Source organism: Scatophagus argus, chromosome 5 (genome assembly GCF_020382885.2).
Source record: "Scatophagus argus isolate fScaArg1 chromosome 5, fScaArg1.pri, whole genome shotgun sequence".
NCBI lineage: Eukaryota > Metazoa > Chordata > Actinopteri > Scatophagidae > Scatophagus > Scatophagus argus.
Genome location: NC_058497.1, coordinates 8,103,938 through 8,118,201, shown reverse-complemented (window position 1 = coordinate 8,118,201; position 14,264 = coordinate 8,103,938). Strand labels below are relative to the sequence as shown.

Genomic DNA, 14,264 nt, shown 5'->3' with positions numbered 1-14,264 from the left:
ATGCCTATAATACAGTCAATGCTTAGATTATTAAAAAACAACTCATTATGTCCTCTTTTTTATTTTTATTTGAGAATCTATCCAAATCTGCATTTTATGATTAAAAGTTTGACACAAAAAAAACCCAAGAAATCATCAGAGTGACATGTTCACCTGGTGAGTAAATAAGTTTTAATTATAGTGCAATACATATTGAGCATAGGCATACTTTAAATTATAGCCCATGTATACAAGTCAGTATTAAATATCATTTAAAGTCATGACTAAATCAGCAGACACATTTTCACGTACCAATGTGTTTAAAGACATGATCAAACTCTAAAAGGCATACCATACCGTCTTGCACATTGAAAAACAAAAAAAAAAACAACTTTAATTCAACATATGTTTATCCCCAATCATCAAGTGAGAATGATCCTTACAGCTGTAAGATTTGAAGTGTCCTAAAAAAGGCTCCCTGTTCATTTGAAAACAGGAGAAAAGGCATATTGGTCACATTTGTTAACCATGGACACCAAGAAACATTTTTTTGTTTCCTTGTTGATAATTAAACCAATGCTCTCTCTCACTATTGATTTTCAGTCACTGGTTTATTTGCACGAAATATCTTAACCTCCTAAAGAGGCACCATCCCTAAACAAAGCAAGAGTTTCTTACTATTCACTCTCATCCCTTCTTAAAATTGCAGCAATAAGCAACAACAAAATATAACCCAAAAAGTAACATGACGTACAACAAAAGCTGTAGTTAGTAGACTGGCAGATCCCGAACTATTGTATTTTACTCGAGTAAAACTTAATAGTAAATAAGTGAAATAAATATATGATGACAAATTAAGTTGATATGAATTATAATAATTGTTTAAATAATAACAATAGTAACTGCTGGCTTATGAATGTCATCCCTTTATCTTGAAATATCACAGTCAAAGACAGTCATTACTCACTGCAAGTCATTACTCTGGTGTTGGCGGAGGTTCCACTGATGTTCGATACCTCTGATGAAGTGACATTGAAACTGATGGTTTATAAACTCTTATAAGAGATCAGTATACTGTAAAGTCATTTCCATTAAAGTGAAATATGGCTTTAAGGGCATAAAGGATTAGCATAGGTGTGGTCAGGACTCTACACAGTATCCAACAACAGTATCTTCCCATTCACTGGAACATTTCACAGAGCCCGATAATAAAGTCTATAAAGAGAATCAGGGTAAAGGACGAGGAGTGCACCATTTTAAAAGAAAATCACAGCTGCTCTATACAGAGATCGAGCCCTCTCTGAAGTTGGTCTTCCCTATCAGAACATTCAGAAGTATAGTTTTGCCCTCCTGGGCCTCCTTTTGAGCCTGTCTGATGATGTCGTTTAGCCTGTTCTCGTCCTCACGCCCTATAAGGTAGCCCTTACCACCGTAACCATCTGCCACAATATGATAATCTGCAAAGAGGAGAAGAAAATAAAATTTGCCCTTTAGTAACTGCTCCACCATCAATAATACATATGATTGAAGCTTGTAAACAGTGTGGGATATAACCTGTCTATATTGTACAAGCTATCACAGAAGCCACACAACATCGTGTGCAGACAAATTTACCCGTAAATGCCAGGCCGCATGCCACATTGCTGCCGAGTATGGGAACCTGCTCTCTGGATATCTGACTCCAGCAGGCATCATTCCCCACCACAGCAATAACTGGGGTCTGCAACAAAAGAGAAAAAGGTGGATAATCAGAAGAAAACAAACAGAAAAATACACAAGCAAAGACAATACATTTGGTACAACAATCTATCAGGGCCATGAGGTAAAAAAAACAACAGAATTTCTGAAAAAAAAAAAAAAAACCAGAAGAAAATGTGTTTTTAGACTTTAGACTTTTTAGCCTACAATGTATTACAACACTTGGGGTTTTTGGTAAACTGTCCGTAGAAGAAAATAAAAGGCAGTTTAGCACTACAGCTGCCATATTTCTTTTAAGTCACATTCCAAACATGTAATGTCTCCTATTTATTGACAACTTCTGTTGAAGCGATCCATTAAACGCTAAACTCACCGTCACTTTTCCATTATATAGGATGTGGAAAAAACACTGACTGACTCAATAATCTGTACTCGATGGACATCTACCTCACTCTGCTGTTAAACTTCTTAGGACAGTACAACATACTCTCGTATTATTCTCTTTAATATGTTCAGACTAATCCTTCTTATCTGCAATAGTACTGTACATTTATTGTGAATAATAATGGTGCTCATATACATCTAATGTAAATATTGTTTTGAGTGATTTTACCTTGTGTCTAGTGAATGTGTCGACCTCTGCAACACTGTACCCCAAAGAGCCATCACCGTATACTATCCACACCTGAAAAGCACAAAATGCAGAAGTTCATTCATAAAGGATGAACATTGATCAATAGATGATCAGACAAAGCATTCCAGAAGTTCCTGACTCAGATCTATACCTCAGATTCAGGCCGGCACAGTTTTGCCCCCAGGGCAAATCCTCCTCCAACTCCCAGGGTCCCAAAGGCACCTTCAGCGACAAGGAACAGTAAAGATGAGTCCTTGTGACTACAAATTCACACAACTATCCTCAGAATACATTTCTATTTCAAATTGACTACAACAGCACAGTGTTCTTCGCACTACAGTAACCTCTTTTTGTGGTGGCAACACAGAAACAAATCAAGTGAAATGGAAAAAAATATTTCAGTTTGTTAATTTACAAACACTCTTCTCTTACATTTAAATAACCAAATATCCACTGTTTTAATCACAGTAGTTTGGTCAACAATCTCTAACCTGGATCTAACCAACGCAAAGGTCCTCTGGGTCTCATTATGTAAGCTGCGCTTCCAACAAAATCACCCCCATCGGCAACAATGATGCTGTCCTCTGACATCAGCTCATCCACACAGTGGAGAACTTTCAAGGGGTTTAAGTGGTGTTCAGTCTTCTCATCAGCTTTAGCCCTGGAATCATTAAAAAAAAAAAAAAAAAGTTTATGAGCAAGGGTGTGGCACCCACCCTGCGAGTTCAACATGGATTACAGTTAGCCTATTTGTAGAACAATACATACAGTACAAGTATATACAGTTACATAACAATATTGTTGTGGAACTCAAACAAGAAGTAAAACAAGAAGCCAATGTGTATCAGAATTGTTGAAACTCAGTTCTGGCTTTTGGCTTTGGTGTGCTAACTAAACATTTTCAAGTTTCTGAGGCTGTTACTGTTTATGTGACAGAAAAATATCTGTGGACTAGCTGCATTATATTAACTGATAGAATTTTGCTTGCTTTCTTGTCTCTAAATTTAACTGATCAGGACCTTTTCATCATCAAGAAAAAGAGAGAGAAAGAAAGAGCAAATTTGTTTAGGCGACAGTGATGATTTTACAATACATGCTGACACAGACAAAACAGAGACCAGGGGTGATTAATATGCGTACTGTACCTGTTAACATTTTCTTTGGTCATATCTCCTGCTTTGAGGCTCTGAGGCCATTCCTCTGGACAGCGATGTCCCTTCAGACCTTTGGAAAGCCGCACTAAGAAGGAACCTGCGTCACCTAAAACATTTGAATATTTCCATTTCAGACTCTTAATTGATGTGATTGACACGAGGCTCAACGCTAGAGTACAAATCAGCTAAAACATTATGCTTAAGGTGTTTTTTTTTCTCTCAGCCAGTCGTAAGCATGGAGGGGATGATACGTTTTGTTGTGTGTGTCTGTGTCTTAGTGTGTTTATCTGTCCGAAGCTAATTTTGGATACTACTGGACCCAGCAGTGTAATATGCACATTTATGACAATATGCTTAAGGATCTCTCTGTGGGATTTATTTTTTGCACTTTCACTAAAACTGTCATTTTTGCAGGTGTATTGGAACCTGCATATCATCTCCCCTTCATGCAACTACTCTGGCGCATACAAGCTGGACACACTACCTGCTCTCCCCGTTCCCCACCCACATGCCCCCCTTATTTGAGTGTGCTCTTCTAGTTATGATCATGCCTCATAGCAGCTTGTCAACATACCCTGAATTGCTATGGTTGGTTTCCAGAACATGTCTGAGTTTTTCAGCAGCTGCGTCTTATCTCTGTTGACAGCGATGATCTTACTGCGTCTGTTGAGAACTCTGCCATAGCTCAGCCTGAAGTCACACACAGTGCCTGCAAACACAACAGACAATGTTAACATTTCTCTGGGAATTCTGGGCAGCCTGCAGCCATGCTGGCTATAATTCATCCACACAGCGGATGACTGTATTTCTAAATGTATTTCAACAAACATAAATCACCTTCCCGAACTGCTTCCTTTTAGCAAGGAACAGCTGTTATTTAATGAAACTATCAATAAAGTATTTAAAAAGCCACTGAATAATTAAATGAAGACTCAGTTATTAAATATTAAACCTACAGCACTTTTCCAGTGTACTGTATTAAATAATTAGCCTCCTGTCATCTTATGTTAAATAATTATTTTCTGTTAAAAGTGATGTTATTGCTATGTTAATATATAGGATTAAAACTGTAAGAATGTATGTCTGACCTGCTAAGATCACCAAGTCGGCCTCCTTCAGAGCATCTCGCCTGTTCTGTCTGATGTGGATGGGGCTGTTTTTACCCAACATGCCACGGGACATGCCCCCGAGGAAGCAGGGGATGCCCAGGTCCTCCAATGCCTTCCTGTAAAACATGAAACCATTTTTGACAAAATGTGCATCGTTAAATGAAATTACAAAACAATGCTCGATGCTATTCTAATGCTGACCAGAAATCAAATGGAAGCGACAGAATTTGAGCAATTTTACAAATTTTTAAGCACAGACATTCCTAATTTCAAGCATGCACAAGCGCCATAAAAACATGATAAAACAACACAGGACAGAAAAGCCGAGAGGAGGAGGACATAACACATCTTCCTTTACCTGATACCATCAACTGGCGTTGGGGGTAGCGTCGCCTGGCTTCCCAGCAGAATAACAGGTCTCTTGGCTCGACTCACCAGCTCTATGCATTTTTGGATCTGATTTATATTGCCAAAAAAAAGGCAGCAAAACATTTAAAACTCTGGTTTAGTAACGGTAATACTAAAGTATAAGTAACTGCAAACCTTTACTAAAAGCAGTCTGACCTGATCGTCTGTTGCATGTGGAATGTCAACAGGAAGTGGAGACACATCTCTGCTCTCCCACGCTCCAGCAAATAGGTTCATGAGGTGGTTAGTGAGGTACCTTAAAAGAAATCAGACCATCACATGAAATCATTTTATATGTATTATTGCATTTTGCAATTGATTGTTGATAGTGATTTGAATCGTGGCAAGACAGAAAAAGCACAAAAGTTTAAGTTTGTATAAAAGATCCAGGTCTTACTCTAACAAAGGACATTACATAAGAAGTATGTGCACCAGACATTTGGGCTCAGGTCATTCAATTATGCTGATGTAGTTGTGCATACAACACTCAAACTATATTACCATGCAAGTCTAGCTTTAGATGTCTTTTCACTGAGCCAGTCCTCTCTTCCAACACAGCAAGACCTGATTAAATAGTAATGCTCAAGACATGCTGATAACATACCATGAGACAATTTTTCCCATTAGGCCCTTAGGAGGGTTCTTCACTAAAAACTCTTTGGATACAAGATGGTAGGGATAGAGTGTGTCGATGGGAAACTCTATGAAAACAGGACCAGGAGTTCCCGACTGGGCGATGGCCAGGGCTTTCCTGATGGTAGGCACGATCTCCCTGATGGTCCTGATGGAGGCACAGAACTTACACAGCGGCTTGAAGAGAGACATCTGATCAATGTCTTGCAGCGCTCCTCTGCCCTGTACCACAGACACAGTTAAGCAGAGAGGAAGAGAGTAACACATTTAAAAGGCAGTCATACACTGCAGCTGACAGCAGTATTTGTGTCAGTATTTGAACTGGCACCACCTGAAGTAGTGTACCAGCGGCTCCTCCCATGAGCAGCAATGGAGATTCTGCCATCTGAGCATTCTTCACTGCTGTCACTGTGTTAGTGAGGCCTGGGCCAGCAGTCACTGCTGCTACACCGACAGTACCTGGCAGGGAGACAAGTGAGATAGCAGCAAGCCCCAAAAACACACTCAATGAACTAACCACACAAGAGAGTGACACACCTCTGTCTAAACGTATTACTATACCAGTGCCAATGTCATCAAGCCAGGATTAATACTGTTAGTTCAGTTAGTCAGAGCCCTACACCATGATACACCTTACCTAGCATCCAATTACTTTATTCTCCATAACTTCCAATAATCATGGTGTGAGCTCAAACAGGCCTGAGGGTCATACATACATAAATATTGGGAATTCTTTTCACGCAAATCTGCACCTGAGAGTCTTGCCACAGCATCAGCAGCGAAGACGGCAGTGGCCTCGTGTCTGGTGTCCACGACGCTGATGCCCAACTTCTCGCAAGCCACCAGAATAGGTGAGATGTGTCCACCGACAAGGGTGAAAACGTACTTGACCCCGTGGGCGCGCAGGACCTCTGCCACACTCTCGCCACCATGCCGTGGGCTCTGCGTCTCGGTCTGAAGGGAGAGAACAATAGTTACGTCACAGAGGAGAAATTTCATATGATTCCTGCTGCATCACTGATTTAACAGAACACACAATGTTGTAAACTAGAAAAAAAATGCCCTGCCATAGATAAACAACTGTCAGCGTGAGATATTGGACCCTTTGAAGGTTACCTGTCACACTATCTCTTCACTCCAACGGTCTTTCATATTTCACAATGACCACATAGTGTTCTGGCTTGCAGTGGTGGTTTGCCTCTGAGCTTTGTGCCCAAGAGACACTGAGTGATGCAAGCCCACAAGGCTGGTCAAAGGTGTCCGTCTTACCTTTCACCTGTAACAGCCTACAGAGTGCAGGTGTTTTCTTGAGATGAGCAAAGATAACGCAGGCGTATTTGCAAGGACTGATCTGTGCAATGCTACTTTAACATAAAAGCCATGCGGAGACAGGAACAGAAAAGCACAGACGTTGTAACGGCAATGCTGAGTTGTGACAACCTACCTTGTGAAACAACTGGTAAAGTAATCCAAGTTTGTAAGCTGCAAACACAAGTCCTCCCACAGCAATGCCCGCGGAGCATCCAAGAACGGCACCGATGGTTCCAAATGACTCCATGTTAGGATGCGGAAGCAAATAAAACTCAACTTAGCTAAACTTAATATTCACACCCGCCTTCAACTCGTCCAGTTGAGCAGCTCAACTCGGCTAGGCTAAGATGCTGTAGAGCTGCTTCTTCGACCACTACACTATCATTTCTGAAGTCGTACTTTGACCAGTACATTCACCATGTCAGCTAATATTAAGTTAGTGACGAAAAGCTGTGAAGGGCGTGTAGTCAACTCTCCTGTAACTGACCCAGAGATGATTCCGCTATTACGGAGTCGACATGGGAACATCGGGGATTATATTTACAAGTCAAACTAGATGGAACTACATCGATGGAACTTCCGGTTATAATTATATTTCAAAATAACCCTTAAAGGATGGATGCATGTTAAAGGATGGATGGGTTTGTGAATACTTTGTTTTCACTATATGTATTCATAAAGCATACCCATATTCATATATTAACACAGACAATGGAATATGAGATGATGTCAATATTTTTGGCCTAACATTTTTCTATGCTGGCCAGCCAGACAAATATATGCTCTTTATTTTGAAAGAAAAGGCGACCTTTCTTCGGTTACTTTGCTTCTGGTCTGACATGGCTGATATGGCTGCGTGTTGTTAGGTGTCTTTTGTGAATAGGAGAGGGTCACTCATTTAAAGGACAAGCCTTTGGTCCAATGAGAAGCTTGCGAGGGCGTGCCATGATGTCAAAGGTTCAGACAACGTTTTTTTCTAATCAGAGCAAAGTTCATATTGAAATGAGACAACGAGAAAAAGCAAAAGGTGTTCAATTGTCGAGGTTGAGGCAACAGTAACGATGGCAAGATGTTAAATTTCACTAAACTTTGTATGAAAAGAATTAACCATATTGCTGTACAATAACAATTAAATATATTATGGTTGTAAATTCAAATCATTAAAAATCATTTAAATCATTTAATTTAAATCAATTGTCAATTTAAATCACTGACAATAAACGCTGTGTGTTGTTGCAGCTCATCATCTTCACAGCAGCGTGCAAAACGGGAGTTTGTAAACATCAATTGTCCTTCCATGATCGGGATTTTCAGCAAACAGTATTTTGTCATCCACTTTTTGTTCCTCGAAAACAATAACCTGAAAGAGAATATAAAAAATATTCAACATATTGTACACAATCTCCCATACATTGTGGGGCAGAGGTGAACATCATTTCAAATAAACTGAAACATGGCCATTATGTTTAATCTTATTAGGATGTATGGCTGTACCTGATTCTCTCCACTTCTGAGCAAAGCTCCTGGGAGATAAAGGAAATGCTGGGGGCCAACGAACCAGTGACGCCCAAGGTTCTGCCCGTTGACAAACACTGCGCCTTTGCCCCAACCCTGTGGAAGGATATGATCAGTGAAACGACAATGTGGTCTATCACTTAACTACAGCAAAATACTGATTCTGTGCAGTTAAAAGTCAATCAGAATGTGTGTTGTGTGTGTATATATATATATATGTATACAATAGTAGATCAGTATGTAGCATGTCCTTGGTCCTAGATCTAACTGTTTATCATAAAAGATGAGTGGTTATACTCACAGGGAGTGTGATGAAGGTGTCTCTTGGAGGACCATCAACACAAAGTCTGGCCTGGAAAAATCCTGGAATGGAGGGTGATTTGAGGTCAGACTTCCACTGGCCTGAACTCATTAATCTGAAACAAGATCAAACTTTCATGTGAAACTAAAATCAGAGTGAATACTATGAGGCAAGAAGTATTTTGCAAACAGAGTTCCGTTATACCGTCTTTTTTAGACTTTGTGTTACATTGTGTGTTGGGGTTTGGTGTAGTGTGGGCACACACTGTTCTGTAAATAAAGACAGCTTGTCATATACCCACACCACTAAATTGTTTGTAAAGATTGACTCAGACAATCAGCTGGGATAGGCTCCAGCTCCCCTGCGACCCTGACGGATAAGCGGTATAGAAAATGGATGGATGGATGGACTCAGACAATGCACTAACAATACTTACAATACTACAATACATTACAACCACTGTTGAGCTGCATAAAGTAAGTGTGATTTATTAGTAGATTATTAAGTGTTTCAGGGGGGATCTGTCCTTTCATTTTCAACCAGCAAATGTCTATCTAATGTCTATAGAGAGCTTTAGCTCTCAGAAAGATGAAGTTCAGTGAACAAACCTTTTTATAAAGCCTGACTTCATATCTAAACAGAACGTGGTAAATCCTCTCAGAGGGATGTGATTCAACAGAATGTCTCCCACAATGCCTGTAATACAGTGAGAGACAAAAATATGCAATGCAGACATACTAGTACACCAAACAGAGTACATAGACACATGCTTTCTCAATGTGCTCTGTCTCTATGAATTAAATCTGTTCTAAGTCTGAAATATACATTATCAATGTACAATGCATATTCACAGTTCTGATGACTGAAGTGGTCTTCAATCAATAAACCAAGGTACGGCACAGCACAAGACACTAGAATACCTTTGCGCTGCCCATCCAGAGCCTTCCCATAATTCACTCTTCCACAGTTCTCCACAAGCAAGCTCAACATCCTCTTTCCCTTCAGGTAAAGAAAAGTGATCACAATGAGGCGATCCAGTATTTCTGGCTTATTCGAATATGCCAAACGCACAGTCTTTTGGATCACACATGCACGCACGCACACAAGCACACACACACACACACACACACACACAGTTGGTACCTCTCCCTCAGGGAGTGTCAGCTCATGAATTTTGTTGTCCAAGGTACCAACACAATGCTTGTCCACAAAAACCTAAAGAATATTAAAAGTCACAATGAGAGGATTATGTATAACTATGCTGCATAACCTTAGAAATAATAACATATTATGCATGTGTATCAGCTTGTCTGCCCTCACCAGTGCTCTGTCTCTGATGTTGTTCTTGGAGTTGAGGGCTCCTCCACTGGTGATGGTGGTTTCATACAGTGTGTAGCCATAAGACTGACCATTGTTATTGTTGACAGGGAGATTTTCCATGTTCACTGGCCTCTCTGACCTGTATGGCTGGATGAAAAGTCAAACAGGGTAAGCTAATACATACAAGAATCTGACAGCACACAGTAAACATCAGAGTTCCGTACAAAATTACATTAAATCTGTATCTGTCACCATCACCACTGTGGTTAGGAAGTTTCATTCTCACTGAATAAAATCACACAGGCAGGACACTGTGACAAACTCAAAGTAAAGAAGTCCATGAAACAACAGAACAAGTGTTGACACCTTGATGTCCAGTCAAACCCCTGTGCCAGGTGTGAGGCATCTGTCTTCAGCACGAACAGAATGTTGTTGGTGGATACACCACAGCAGACACACAGGCTGATAACTGAGATATTTCACTGTGCAGGGCCTCTACAACTATCCAATGTGTGGTCTCGTTGAAGACTTGCTACAGCATTTTCCATCCTGTAGATTATGATCAGCTGCCACAACAAACAGGTAGCTTGCCTTGTCGGTGAAGTGCAGGCTGTCCCACAGTGACAGGTGCTGCTGGATGACAGCAGGGTCATATGCTCTTCTCTCCTGAGGAGAAGGCATTTCAGGAAGAGGCTCAGCTGGAACATGAGTTGATAAAAACATTTAATTAATGCTAATCAGAACAGACTCTATTACTCTTGGTAATAAAGTCATCAAATTAATTGCTAGGTTTCTCATTAAATTTGTAACCCAACCACGGCATGTATGCTTAAAAGGACATTACAGTGGTACTGGCTGAATAAATTCCTCAACAGCTGATATTTTGGGGTGTAATCTCCAGCCTCAGATAGCGGGGCATCATAATCTGTAATGAAAACATTGTAAAAAGAAGCAATGCATCTGTTAAGGTGAAAAGTATGGAGAATAGTATGTGGTCTGAAACATTTGTTGTTCTATGGTTTCTGCACCAACCATAACTGGTGACCTGAGGCTTGTAGGTGCCAAAGTCCATCGCTCCGTTCATGAAGCCAAAACTGGTTCCCCCGTGGAACATGTACAGATTAATGGAGATACCTCTCTCCAGGATCTCTGACACAACAGCCACCATGTCTGCAAACCATGTGATAAGAAATGAACACATAATACACAAAGTGAGCCAAAGAGCAATTTACAGCAATGAATGAGCTGCCAAGCAAGGCAGTAACGCTTCTCTCTATCAGTTGAAAACGTCCTTGAATGATACCTGAACCCCACAGCTCAGGAGTGATATCCTGCATTATCTTCATAAGGCTATCCAAAATCACAAGCAAACACACACTGGCCATTGTGGAGCTTGTAAGTGTGTAATGGAATAAAGCACAATGCTGAAAATGTGCTCAGCAAAAATGTTCACTGGAAAAACGCTGATTGAAAAGTGTTACCGTACCCTCAGCATGGAAGACGTGGTGATGTTCTCCCCAGACGTCAAACCACCCAGACCAATACTCCATCACCATTAGAGGTTTCTGAGGCTGTGCAGAGTACATGCTGGTATTACATGCAAATCTTATTGTCTATGGTAATTTATGAGCCATGACGATTTATGGGCGTTTAGTCAATGCTCTTAAACACAGTAGACAAAAATTAAGTGAATAATAAAGATTATTATTATTGTTATTATTTATGAATACAAGTAATGGATGCAAAAGCCACATTTCCAGAGCTACCCTTTATGATCACCTACCTGCATGTCAGCTAAATGCTGAATTGCTCCGAATGACAGTCTCTGAAGGTTTATTGTTTTCAGAACTGAAATGAGCAAGATTAAGAGCAAATGAAGGACAAAATCAAAGAATGATTAAGCACATTATGAACAGTGAATAGAGTTGATGAATAGCTGATCTAAAGCAAAGTAAATCACCTCCTTCCATCCCTCCATATCTCAAGCCCTCCCAGTTGTCTGAAGTCAGCATGAGCTCCTTGATCCCTCTTGACTGAAGACACTGTAGGAAAAGAAAAGAATGATTTTTAGCACCATATGCTCAGTCAACTACATTTCAATGTATTGTACAGATTTCTGTGAAAATAAAAAAACAAAAACGTAGCAATACACCAGTAAACTTACATTTTTTATAAATGGCATGTATTTGTCATCTTTGGCATATGATCCATACTCGTTCTCCATTTGAACGGCAATGACTGGGCCTCCCTCTTCAAACTGAAAGACCGAGGAAAGAAAAGAAAACAAGGAAAAACAAGTGTTTTTCTTATTGAGGTCTCCAGTTATTTTTTAGAAAATGTTTGACATGAACTATTACAACAAAACTTTAATTTAGATTTACCATTAGAGGTTTGATAACTGAGACAAGCTTGTCAAAGTACAGATTGACAGCATCTACAAATCCAGTATAAGTTGTCCTCAGCTGCATGTCTTTATCCTGTAACAGCCAGCTGAAACACAAGAGAAAACCACTGGTGACTTACTGCTAATATATGTCAACATTTTAAAGCAATGAGCACATGGCGTTACCTCGGCAACCCGCCCAGATCCCATTCAGCACAGATGTAAGGTCCAGGACGCAAGATCACCCATAGACCCTTCTCTGCTGCTAAACTGACATAAGCCCTGAGAAAGGCAGAGACACCATCTAGAATCATTCTACACTCTCTCAGTATTTAAAAGACCGCAAACAGGAAGAAAAATAACGTGAAAACCTTACCTGAGGTCCAGCTGATCCTGAAAGTTGAATGCTCCTTTTTCAGGCTCGTGCAGATTCCATGGCACATAGCTGAAAAAGCAAGTAAGAAAACAATTCTCTGTAGCTCGTAAGTCATGATGCATTCCGGTGGCTCATAAAAATCCTGGTATTTGGTTTGTTTCTATTTCATTTTAATTTTCATTGTTGCATTTTCTCCAAACACATTTAGTTTAACCTGATCTGTGTTTGACCTTCTCCAGAAAAAGAACAGTGAAAATCCCGTGAAGAGAGTCATAATCAAGCTGCAGTGGGAGCCTACGTTGTCAGAGTATTGAGGCCACAGGCCTTCAGCTTCAGCACACGGTCCTCCCAGTAGGCCCTGGGGACACGAAAGTAATGGATGGAGCCTCCCAGGATGCGGAACGGCTCTCCTCCCAGAGTGAACTGAGAAGAGTTGGCCCTCAGACCCTCCATGCGGCTCATTCTTCTCAGTTCAGGGTGTTGTCTCCTGGGAAATGTAGATGAAAAACAGTTAGATGAAACCTTCAGAGCAATACGCACAAGGTAATAAAATGCAAAGGTGTATTTGTAATTTTAGCGAGTGTTTCTACAATAACACTTTTTAACAGCTGGCTACTTCAAACGGTGCATCTGTGATATACTGCAGTATGAACATGAATTGTACAAAATAAATATATGAGCACAATACAAATGAAAACTTAACAAGAACATGTCTAATTAGAGAATTACATAAAATCCAAATAAAATAAGAAACATCATCAAAGCTGTACCTTGATGCTGAGCTTGCCAGGGTGCGTTTGAGAGGAGGATGGTGCTGGGAGGCCTCAAACACTGTGGATAAGGGAAACCATTGTTGTTTCTGAACAAAAAATATAATAGTGCTCTGTCTCTCTCCCCTCTCTGTCTCTCTGTAGCACTCATTCAGAGAAGGCAGACATAACACTGTACACAGTTATGTTATAGTTTATATAGTATGATGCCAAATAAGGGACAAATAAGGGACTGGGTGCCACAGTGGTCATATGGCAGTGCACAACAGCATGAATGTGTGTTCTTTGTGTCATATATTATAGCAACCTGGGAAGTGTGATGACAGAGACCATGAGACATATTGTGTGTTTTTGTTTTTATTACGCAAATATGAAAGGCAAAGTTAATCAGAAGAAACGAGCAACTGTTTTAAAAGCAAGGATGTAAAAACAGTTAACCAGAGAAATGAAAAATCTTCTTTTCATATTTGTAAGAAGGATGTTTTGTAAAATGCTTTTGATGGAAGCAATCAATCTTTCTTTAATTAATAAAAGAAAAGAAAAGTTTTAAAGAAAAAAAAAGAAAAGTTAGAGACGGTTTTACAATTTTAATTTTCTTCGTTTTTTCAGCAGCGTAACTCTGTTACGGTTCCTACATGAAGACCGTAGTACGGGCGGCGACATATTGCTTGTC

At 40.0% G+C, this 14,264-nt stretch overlaps 2 protein-coding genes across 2 annotated transcripts; both read right to left on the bottom strand.

Moving 5' to 3' along the window:
* Window positions 1-51: 51 nt before the first annotated feature.
* ilvbl (ilvB (bacterial acetolactate synthase)-like) lies at window positions 52-7,488 on the bottom strand. The gene is made up of 14 exons (XM_046390342.1): window positions 7,060-7,488; window positions 6,368-6,569; window positions 5,947-6,074; window positions 5,587-5,837; window positions 5,139-5,238; window positions 4,933-5,030; window positions 4,554-4,690; window positions 4,040-4,174; window positions 3,457-3,571; window positions 2,803-2,972; window positions 2,463-2,533; window positions 2,291-2,362; window positions 1,594-1,699; window positions 52-1,436 (listed from the first exon to the last, which is right to left on the bottom strand). Exons 1-14 carry the CDS (start codon window positions 7,171-7,173, stop codon window positions 1,258-1,260), a joined length of 1,878 nt encoding a protein of 625 aa, XP_046246298.1. The 5' UTR covers window positions 7,174-7,488; the 3' UTR covers window positions 52-1,257.
* A 670-nt stretch (window positions 7,489-8,158) lies between these two features.
* On the bottom strand, window positions 8,159-13,769 carry LOC124059979 (beta-galactosidase-1-like protein 2). The gene is made up of 19 exons (XM_046390505.1): window positions 13,592-13,769; window positions 13,120-13,308; window positions 12,822-12,890; window positions 12,632-12,727; window positions 12,444-12,552; window positions 12,227-12,319; window positions 12,023-12,104; window positions 11,846-11,910; window positions 11,549-11,633; window positions 11,095-11,232; window positions 10,907-10,987; window positions 10,654-10,760; window positions 10,063-10,209; window positions 9,886-9,957; window positions 9,663-9,741; window positions 9,351-9,438; window positions 8,743-8,857; window positions 8,421-8,537; window positions 8,159-8,286 (listed from the first exon to the last, which is right to left on the bottom strand). The coding sequence occupies exons 2-19, from the start codon at window positions 13,281-13,283 to the stop codon at window positions 8,176-8,178; spliced, it is 1,818 nt and encodes a 605-aa protein (XP_046246461.1). The 5' UTR covers window positions 13,284-13,308; window positions 13,592-13,769; the 3' UTR covers window positions 8,159-8,175.
* Between the last annotated feature and the right edge of the window lie 495 nt (window positions 13,770-14,264).